The sequence below is a fragment of the Oncorhynchus gorbuscha genome, linkage group LG12, assembly GCF_021184085.1.
Source record: "Oncorhynchus gorbuscha isolate QuinsamMale2020 ecotype Even-year linkage group LG12, OgorEven_v1.0, whole genome shotgun sequence".
NCBI lineage: Eukaryota > Metazoa > Chordata > Actinopteri > Salmoniformes > Salmonidae > Oncorhynchus > Oncorhynchus gorbuscha.
This window is the reverse complement of record NC_060184.1, coordinates 34,147,682-34,158,290: the sequence shown is the minus strand read 5'-3', so window position 1 is coordinate 34,158,290 and position 10,609 is coordinate 34,147,682. Positions and strand designations below refer to the sequence as shown.

General features: G+C 41.1%; 1 protein-coding gene across 1 annotated transcript; it reads right to left on the bottom strand.

The window, feature by feature from the left end:
* Positions 1–268: 268 nt before the first annotated feature.
* LOC123990911 (cytosolic 5'-nucleotidase 1A-like) lies at positions 269–9,822 on the bottom strand. Its single transcript, XM_046291925.1, has 6 exons — positions 9,570–9,822; positions 9,121–9,288; positions 3,737–3,866; positions 3,334–3,456; positions 2,936–3,123; positions 269–851 (listed from the first exon to the last, which is right to left on the bottom strand). Exons 1-6 carry the CDS (start codon positions 9,678–9,680, stop codon positions 483–485), a joined length of 1,089 nt encoding a protein of 362 aa, XP_046147881.1. The 5' UTR covers positions 9,681–9,822; the 3' UTR covers positions 269–482.
* Between the last annotated feature and the right edge of the window lie 787 nt (positions 9,823–10,609).

Sequence of the window (10,609 nt, the reverse complement as noted above, 5' to 3'; positions counted from 1 at the left end):
AACAGTTTCCCATTATTTTGACATTTTACTGTAAAATACATGTTTGTCTCTGCAGCAAATGTCCTTCTCTAAAGATATAAAACACTTCCCTGTGTGAAATGTGAACATTTACATTTAAGTCATTTAGCAGACGCTCTTATCCAGAGCGACTTACACACTTCATGAAATACATTTTCACACAACTAGATAGTACATTCTGTAATTAACTGGAATATGATGAATATTGCAGAAAAGTATTCTTCCTTTTCTTATGAAACAGAACATTAGGTGACATTGTAAACTTGTTTTATTTTAGCAAAAATCCCTGAGGTGAGTAGTACATTTTTACTACAGTATATGCTGATACAAATATTTTAGTACCAGTAGCTTTATTTTTAAAAATACAAAATCCAGCACAAAACAAAAACGACTGCTGATGACAGGGTTGTGCGCAACTAACTATTTGCATAATGTATTCTACATTCCCACCCCTAGGAGGCTCACTACGTCGTGTCTTTGGCAGGCTGCTCAATAAATATCCCCTTGTGGTACTTCTGTCCAATCCCATAAGGCACGTGTGCTGCGATAGTCCCCAGCTCCTTGGCACCTTCAATGTGGAACATCTGGTCATCAAAGAAGATGTGAGGCTGGATCTTCTGCAGGAGAGGCCCTTTAGGGGCCCCGGCTAGGAACAGGGCCTCATCTATCTCCAGGCCCCAGCTCCTGAGTGTCTTGAGGACGCGGACCCCTGAGCTGGCTGCACTGCGGGATGTTACTAGGTAGGTACGAATGGGGCAGGTCATACGCTCGTTCTTGGCGTAGAACTTCCTCTGGAGCATCCCCAGCGCCTCCAGGAAACACTTTAAGGGACCCTGAGTGAATGAACGAGACATAGGGTTGGCATTGCATCATTTTTTTCTCAATTAAAAAATAAAATCTAAGCAAATAAAACATTAATGGGTTCAAGTTTATTTGGACATTCTCCTATTATAGATGGTCTTTAGATGCTCAAACTATCACCAATCAATCAACTACCATGGATGATAAGCAACAACTTATAAGGGTTAAGGTTAGGTCTCGGATTAGAGTAAGTGGGTGTGTTCGTTAAAACGTTTGTTGATAGTAAGTTGAACATCTATAATAGAGGTCGACCGATTAAACGGAATGGGCGATTAATTAGGGCCGATTTCAAGTTGTCATAACAATCGGAAATCTGTATTTTTGGACACAGATTTGGCAGATTTAAAAAATATTTTTTACACCATTATTTAACTAGACAAATCAGTTAAGAACACATTCTTATTTTCAATGACGGCCTAGAAACGGTGGGTTAACTGCCTCGTTCAGGGGCTGAACGACAGATTTTTACCTTGTCAGCTCGGGGGATTCAATCTTGCAGTTAACTAGTCCAACGCTCTAACCACCTGATTACATTGCATTCCACGAGGAGCCTGCCTGTTATGCGAATGCAGTAAGCCAAGGTAAGTTGCTAGCTAGCAATAAACTTATCTTATAAAAAACAATCAATCATAATCACTAGTTAACTACACATGGTTGATGATATTACTAGTTTATCTAGCGTGTCCTGCGTTGCATATAATTGATGTGGTGCGTATCGTTGCGCCAATGTGTACCTAACCATGAACATCAATGCCTTTCTAAAAATCAATACACGGAAGCATATATTTTTTTTAAACTGCATATTTAGCTAAAAGAAATCCAGGTTAGCAGGCAATATTAACCAGGTGAAATTGTGTCACTTCTCTTGTGTTCATTGCACGTAGAGTCAGTGTATATGCAAGTGTTTGGGCCGCCTAATTTGCCAGAATTTTACGCAATTATGACATAACATTGAAGGTTGTGCAATGTAACAGGAATATTGAGACTTATGGATGCCACCCGTTAGATAGAATACGGAACGGTTCCGTATTTCACTGAAAGAATAAATGTCTTGTTTTCGAGATGATGGTTTCCGGATTCCACCATATGACCTAAGGCTCGTATTTCTGTGTGTTATTATGTTATAACTAAGTCTATGATTTGATAGAGCAGTCTGACTGAGCGGTGGAAGGCAGCAGCAGGCTCGTAAGCATTCATTCAAACAGCACTTTTGTGCGTTTTGGCAGCAGCTCTTCGTTGTGCGTCAAGCATTGCACTTTTTATGACTTCAAGCTTATCAAATCCCGAGATCAGGCTCGTGTAACCGATGTGAAATGGCTAGCTAGTCAGCGGGGTACGCGCTAATAGCGTTCCAAACGTCACTCGCGCCCCTTGCTTTGCATGGGTAACGCTGCTTCGAGGGTGGCTGTTGTCGATGTGTTCCTGGTTCGAGCCCAGGGAGGAGCGAGGAAAGGGACGGAAGCTATACTGTTACACTGGCAATACTAAAGTGCCTATAAGAACATCCAATAGTCAAAGGTTAATGAAATACAAATGGGAGAGCGAGAAATAGTCCTATAATAACTATATCCTAAAACTTCTTACCTGGGAATATTCAAGACTCATGTTTAAAAGGAATCACCAGCTTTCATATGTTCTCATGTTCTGAGCAAGGAACTTAAACGTTAGCTTTCTTACATGGCACATATTGCACTTTTACTTTCTTCTCCAACACTTTGTTTTTGCATTATTTAAACCAAATTGAACATGTTTCATTATTTATTTGAGGCTAAATTGATTTTATTGATGTATTATATTCAGTTAAAATAAGTGTTCATTCAGTATTGTTGTAATTGTCATTATTACAAATACATAAATGTAAAAAAATTGGCCGATTAATCAGTGTCGGCTTTTTTTGGTCCTCCAATAATCGGTATCGGCGTTAAATCATAATCGGCCGACCTCTAATCTATAACCCTCTATAGGGAGACTCCAAATAAAGTGTTACCCATTGGGAAAAAAAGTGAATCAGAAACGAAAAGCTACAAGAAAAATGGAGGCATGTACTCTCGAACACCTGTGCAAGAGGTTTGTTCTCAAACTCCTTCTCATGCTCGAAGAACGTGTCCAGGCCGTGTTGTTTCACGATGATCTCCGACTCATTAGAGAAGAGGACGGCGTCCCCATCAAAGGCAACTTTCAGCTGTGTGTCAGATAGCTGGTTCTCCACATCTCCGGACACAAACGTGGTCGCTGCTGCAATGCCTATTTATAAATTATAAGGGGCTTATACATGCTCATAACAATGGTATCATAATGTATTACATCTGTAGGCTATATTATACCTATAAAACGTTCCCACAATGTATGTCTACAGTTTTTATTTTTTTAAACTGTTATAAACGCAGTATTCAAGCTAAACTAAAACAGTTTAATCCCTATAGGACAATAAAGGAAAGTAGCATTATCAAATACCCTCCTCAATGGCCTCGATGACTTGCTCTCCATCCTTTGAGAGGTACAGGTTGGTCATGTAGGCCTTCAGGTAGCCAATAGGGCTTTCCCCTCCCGTCATACAGAATCTTTCAATGGTTAAATCTGTCAGGGAGAGTGAAAAACAAAAACATATCAGAACCCAATAGAAATCTGATAGTATCGTCTTCAGGCTGGTAGCCAAAGATGGCCACTAACATCCACACAAAACAGCTATTTAACTATTAATAAAAAAAACATTTGGTCAAAAATACCAGTCATTCAGTGAAATGGAGCACAGAAGGAGTGAGTCTTATAACCAAAGATATATAATTACTAGAATTACTGGTCATTGTATTTCTCTGCTTATAGCACTGTAGTATGGCTGAGCGTGTCGACCACGAACCGTAGTGGTTGATGCTGTTGATGAGGCGCACCCCGACCTGGGCATGGTTATTCGTCATCAGGACGATGTCAAACAACTCGTCGCTGTCGGGGTAGAGCCGCCTCAGACGTGCGTTCACATTCATCAGAGCCTGCAGTGTGTGTGTGTGTGTGTGTGTGTGTTTTTAGGACAGAATTGACACAGGGGTAAAGTCAAAACCTGACTGGTGGGTACTAGAGCAACTACTTACAGGTGGTTGCTTCAGACTATTTAGTCCCAAGTTGCAACATATACATATGCAGGCAGACAAGGGGACAAGAATTCAGCCCGGGCATTTTATCCACACCAGCCCACGTCGCTGTATAAACCACCATCCCTCCATCATGCTACCACCCCCGGTAGGCCACCAACCACACACACACACTATACCCTGATAGGCAATAGTGCTGACATAACATTGGTAGTACAAATCAGTGTTTCTCAACCATTTTCTGTTCCAGTGACTGGCAACACATGGTCCTCCTCTTTTATCCAGCTCATGTTTAAAAAAAAGATGCATTTCCAGTGGTGTTTTTACAACTCACCACTATAACTGGGCCTCTTCTCTAACCATGCTGGTTTGCCACCCTGTTGTGCTGTCTATTAGTCTAAGCATCTTCTCTGCGGTCACTCTGTGCTGCTTTTCTTCTGTCTGCTTAAGCATTAGACGTTATAAAAGCCAAGCTAACGACTTAGGCTATATTGCAAACTCGTGCCCGTCGTACATGTTCTCCTGAATCAGCACGGCCCACGTTAGTGGTTCACACCAACATGGATTAAACCTTGATCTAACCCAGTTGAAGAGTTCTAATAATCTTGGCGCAACAAATTTCATATTTAAATTAAATCTTTCCTCTAATCTAAGTTTAGTTCTCACTTCAAACCTGTTGCTCAACAAAAAAAAAAAAAATATTACCTTAGATTGGAGATTAATTCTAAACTGCCACTTGAGGTGGTTTAACTGATAAAATAGCTGTACATCTACTGTGGAGAAACCAAAATGACAAGAGTTCCTCAGAGATTAATTAGAGACAGGGTGAATCCAGTTGCGTGTTATGATAATTAACAAATGATTAGTAGGCTATTTACGTGCCCATTTTGTACAACAAATGAATTATGGGCTTATGACATGCCCAGCCTTGGTACGAATGATGATGTTATGCAACAATCTGAACGGGCCTGATAACGGTAACATTGTAGTGAAGTTGCATTAACGTTAAAACTAACGTGCATTATAGGCATTGATATTTACCAGTTATTTAGGCTTACTAAATATTGCTGGGTCGAGTTGTGGGTGGTCATCATAGGAGTTATGGAGAGGGGCAAACTGCTGGGGAATCATCTCACATATCTTCTGGGTGATGGGATCAATTGCCTTGGACAGAGGCCCCCCCTCCGAAGAAGTGTAACATTGTGTCATCTAACATGTACAAGCAGGAATGCATGACTCAATGCAACCTAACCCAGTAATTGCCATGTATTATGGGTTGATAATTAGACTATAGCTGCTATATTTCTGTCAAAAAAGGACTCCAGATTTATTTTTTAGTTCAATAGATGATACATCGTAATGTTCAAAACCTGAGGAAGTGGAAACTCAAAACAAAATTAACTAGATCGATAACTAACCCCCACTGCTAGTAGCCATGTATTCAACCAACAGTACATTTTATGTCCTAAAGCACATTGCATTTGTAGGCTACTACCCATGTGACCTATAGGCCTACACTACACTTGCAATGTCCTTTGCGCATTTCGCACGTGTACCGCTCCATATCGCAAAGCCATATCAAATATCTAGGTGGTAAAATAATTGCTATTGAGCGTTGAGAAATAAAAATGATACCTGCAGAAAGCGGACGCCCTCCAATCGTCAACCAGGAACAGGGGGACAAAGCTTCCAAAGCTGTGTTTTCCCCCCAATTACATTTTGAAATGTCATACGATTAGAACATATTTTTCTCTCAAGTGCATTAGGGTGGGGGTGGGGAGAGTGCTTGCTCATTACAGAAGCAGGCCCCAGTGAAAACAGGCACAGGGCACACACTTTCATTACAGGAATCATGAGGCTAATGCACTTTACTGTTTGCCCAAATCATGGTTTTAGCTGCAAAATAAAATGACATTTTGATTGAGAAGAAATGTAAAATGTGCTCTTCCTAAGTTTATAGGCAGTGACACCCACCCTTACAGTTTATGATCCATGATGTCTGTCTAACTGATGACAGTGTCAGAACAAGTATCTTTAGCTATGCCACGTTTCACTTTGAATATGAGTTTGCATGACCTCAGCCTATCAGAAAATCAGGCCTGCCCATCTTGGCAGATTAGTATAACAGAAATTACACAAATAAAAACAAATTAACTGGTCCAGCCCATCTGGCATTTCCCAGAATTGCCAGATGTCTAGGGGCAGTTTGGACAACAGTCGGCTACATGTGCTAATTAGTTAAATGAGTCTTCGAACACCTGTGTGTAAACGGAGGACAGCCGCCACAAACATGTCACTGAAAAACACTGTTGGCTGCAACTGTGTTAACATTGGAGTCAACCTGTAGTAAATTCAATTGATTGGACATGATTTGGAAAAGGACACACTTCTCTAAATAAGGTTCCACAGTTGAGGGTGCATGTCAGAGCAAAAACCAAGCCATGAGGTCGAAGGAATTGTCCGTAGAGCTCAGAGACAGGATTGTGTCAATGCACAGATCTAGGGAAGGATACCAAAACCTTCCTGCGGCATTGAAGGTCCCCAAGAACACAGTGGTCTCCATCATTCATAAATGGATGAAGTTTGGAACCACAGGCTGGCTGCCTGGCCAAACTGAGAAATCGGGGGAGAAGGGCCTTGGTTAGGGATGTGACCAAGAAACCGATGGTCACTCAGACAGAGCTCCTCTGTGGAGATGGGAGAACCTTCCACAGAAGCCACTCCTCAGTAAAAGGCACAGGACAGCCAGCCTGCTTGGTGTTTGCAAAAAGGCACCTAAAGACTCGCAAACCATGAACTCATTGGCCTGAATGCCAAGCTTCACATCTGGAGGAAACCTGGCACCATCCCTACCGTGAAGCATGGTGGTGGCAGCATTATGCTGTGGGGATTTTTTTCATCAGCAGGGAGTGGTAGACTAGTCAGGATCGAGGGGGGGAAATGAACAGAAGTACAGACAGATCCTTAATGAAAAGGTTCACCTTCCAACAGGAAAATGACCCTAAGCACACAGCCAAGACAATGCAGGAGTGGCTATGGGACAAGTCTCCAAGTGTCCTAGAGTGGCCCAGCCAGAGCCCAAACCAGATCGAACATCTCTGGAGATACCTGAAAATAGCTGTGCAGCAACTCTCCCCATCCAACCTGACAGAAGTTAAGAGGATCTGCAGAGAAGAATGTGAGAAAATCCCCAAATACAGGTGTGCCAAGCTTGTAGTGTCATACCCAAGAAGACTTAATGATGTAATCGCTGCCAAAGGTGCTTCAACAAAGTACTGAGTAAAGGGTCTGAATAGTTATGTAAATGTGATGGTTGCTTAAAATATAACTATTTTTAAAAACCTGTTTTTGCTTAGTCATTATGGGCTATTCTGTGTAAATTGAGGAACAAAAAACAACTATTTTAGATAAAGGCTGAAATGTAACAAAATGTGGAAAAAGTGAAGGTCTGAATACTTTCCGAATGAATTGTATATCTACCGCAGTCATATACCCTTGAAAGCACCTCAGCTATGACATGTTTGTCTGTCTGTAAGGTACACCATTTGTAAAATGCCAAATTGCTACGCCATTTTACTTGTCTGTAAAGGAATGCCACTTTTGAAACGGAATAACGTCAATCACTAGCCGACCAGAAATGTCAATCAAATAATCACGAGCTGCTTGCGCGCAGACCACTCTCTCCAAAATAAAGTACTTTGAAATGTGTTATATACCGTGACATTTGAAAGAAAACAGCCACTAGGAATGAACTCCTAAGATTCAGTATTTCTGGAAAGGAGGAGACTGATTAGTTGCCGTACTTCCGAACACAAACACTTGCATCTTTCATAATGAGCTACAAAAGGGTCGGGGGGAGAGAGAGGAGAGAGGCACAGTATAGGTAGGTCGGCCACCAGGCAGAACTATGCACTAGGCTTATCTATATGCAATTAAAAGTTGGATCTGGCACCTTCAGTAAAGAAGGGCCTATCATCAATAAATAGGCTAGGATATTCTACACGCAAATGACCAAAAGACTGAACACACACACACACACGATTTGCAAAGAGAAAGAGCAGGCTAGCCAACTGTACTGTAAATGTTTCTTAAATTTTAAGGATCCATATTTTTTTGTTTAAACATTTTAACGTTCACACCCCCTCATAGACTTAAACAGAAATGATGATGACTTTCACAGACTTTCCTCCAACCTATCAGAGCTCTTGCAGTATGGACTAACATCTTGTCCAGCCAATCAAAGGATCAGAGAATTAATCTAGTTCTGAAAGCATAAGCTACAGCTAGCACTGCATAAAGTGTGGTGAGTAGTTGACTCAGAAAGAGACAATCGAACAGTTAAATTAATCTTCCAAAAATTAATAAGAAGCAGAGAGAGCTAGCTATGTTTCATTGTATTTTTTTCCCTTCAGCATTTACCTTTCACTTACTTAGCTAGTTAATGCAGTTCATTTAGCCTACTCAACAACCTGCCTCAGAGAGGACTGCTATTTATGCAAGCTGGCCAAGCTTACCTCGACTTGCATTAATTTGCTGTACAGCGTGATTGTACACATGGATTGTATTGTGGGTTTACTAATGTTTTTTTGCCTGTTCACAGGCAGCTGTTGTGAACTTAAGTCCACATTTGAGTATCATGTAGTAGCCTAAATCTATCGATGTTACATTGAGCTGGGTGAATGGAATATCAATGACAGCCATCCAATATGCTTACATTCCTGAAATTATGTCGATGTGATATGAAAGTAGGGGGCTGTGTTTCTAGAATCTCAATGCAATTGAGAATCGATCTGTGTTTAAATTCATATTTTGGCTGTTTTTGTTGCCAGAGCCAATTTGCCTATAAACAGAATCTAATACCCCATTACCAAAATGATTGCAGTCAGAGGGCAGTATAACTGTAGTTAAAATGCAGTATAACTGCAGAAGGCTGAAAATACTACATCCAAAATAACTTTTTCACCGCAGTAATTTTTCAGTATAACCGCAGTTGTTCTGCAATCCCTGCGTCCGAAATACCACAGTCGACTGCAGTTAGTGCACTTTTACTGCAGTTTCAAAACTGCAATAATAATAGTAAGGGCACACTCTGCCTTTTCCTCGCACAGACATGACGGTAGGCCATGTCCTTCAATCACTCTCTGAATTAACCTACCTTCACTAGAGGAAACGCCACCCCTGGCATGAGCGGCTCATTGTCGTGCTCCTGTTGATAGGCCACATACTTCTCGACCCCATCTTCTTTGTAGATCTTCCCCTCTGCAACCATGTTGAACAGGGAGCGAGAGGAGACGGCGATTGTAACGGCATACTGGGGTTTGGGCTGTTTGCAAAACATAATAAAATTACGATACGAGATTAGCAGCAAATATACCCGTATTGACACTTTTTTATCTGCAAACAATATTTTTATTTTACCTTTATTTAACCAGGAAAGTCAGTTAAGAACAAATTCTTATTTTCAATGACGGCCTAGGAACAGTGGGTTAACTGCTTGTTCAGGGGCAGAACGACAGATTTGTACCTTGTCAGCTCGTGGATTTTGAACCAACACTCAAACCACTAGGCTACCCTGCCGCCCCAATATGCGAATGTATCACTTACAGGTCTAGGTTTGTTTGTTTTTAAACGGCCAAAAAAGGCTTTTGCTGCTGCCCAGTCCTTTTCCTCTCCAGCCTCCGTGGCTGTTGGACCGGTAGTTTTGCTTTCAGTCATATTTGGCCTGGAATTGAAACGATTTTAGTCTGATAATTCCGTAACAACGATTACCAATGTAGACAACCCGACCAAGAGACAACAGGAAACGCTTGCGTGACGGTGAAGATGTTCGTGTGTTTTTACCCATGATGCTCAATCACATGAGGTTGGTGGCATCTTAATTGGGGAGGACGGGCTCATGGTAATAGCTGGATCAGAATCAGTGGAATGGTATCAACACATAAAACCAGGGGCCGGCTCTAGCCTTTTGGAGGCTCTAAATTAGATTTGGTCGGGGGGCTCCAATCTCGTGGCAAAAAAACAAACATTTTAGTGGCCCCCCACTTGACGTGGAGAGAAAATGTTAAAGCTGCAATATGTAACTTTTTTGACAACTTGACCAAATTCACATTGACATGTGTGTTATAGATCTGTCATTCTCATTGACAGCAAGTCTAAGAAGCAGCAGATATGTTCTATGTGCTCTATTTCTATGATTCTTGTTCATAAGTTTAGTTGTTACACCTTTTACTTTTGGTTTTGTACACCAGTTTGACAGCTGAAAATTCTATATTTTGGGTAATGGAAAATATATTTTTCACAGCGGTTTAGATGGTACATTGATTATCTACACTATACCTGTTTTGTCACATAAACTGAAATTAAGCAAACTATTAGAATTTTAGCAACTAGGAAATGGCGGAGTGATTTCTGCATAGTGCATCTTTACACATTTTGCAAAGAGGCGTAGAGAAAATGTGGCAGTTTTAAAGCAAGTTTTCTTCAATTTCTTCAATGTTTTGTAAGGACTTGTGACATGTTAATATGATATCTGAGTGAGAATAACTAACAAAATCAATGGGGGGCCCAGAAGGTCAGGGCCTCTCGGCACGTGCCCTGCTTGCCCAGTCTGTATTCAGACAAGATTTCTACAAGTTTCATGGCTA

Excerpts from the sequence above, each read along its gene's own strand:
- LOC123990911 (XM_046291925.1), bottom strand. The coding sequence starts at position 9,680 with ATGACTGAAAGCAAAACTACCGGTCCAACAGCCACGGAGGCTGGAGAG. Across the intron at positions 9,289-9,569 it reads AAACAAACAAACCTAGACCT|CCCAAACCCCAGTATGCCGT; the intron begins GTAAGTGATACA and ends TTTTGCAAACAG. Across the intron at positions 3,867-9,120 it reads TGGCGTTTCCTCTAGTGAAG|GCTCTGATGAATGTGAACGC; the intron begins GTAGGTTAATTC and ends CACACACTGCAG.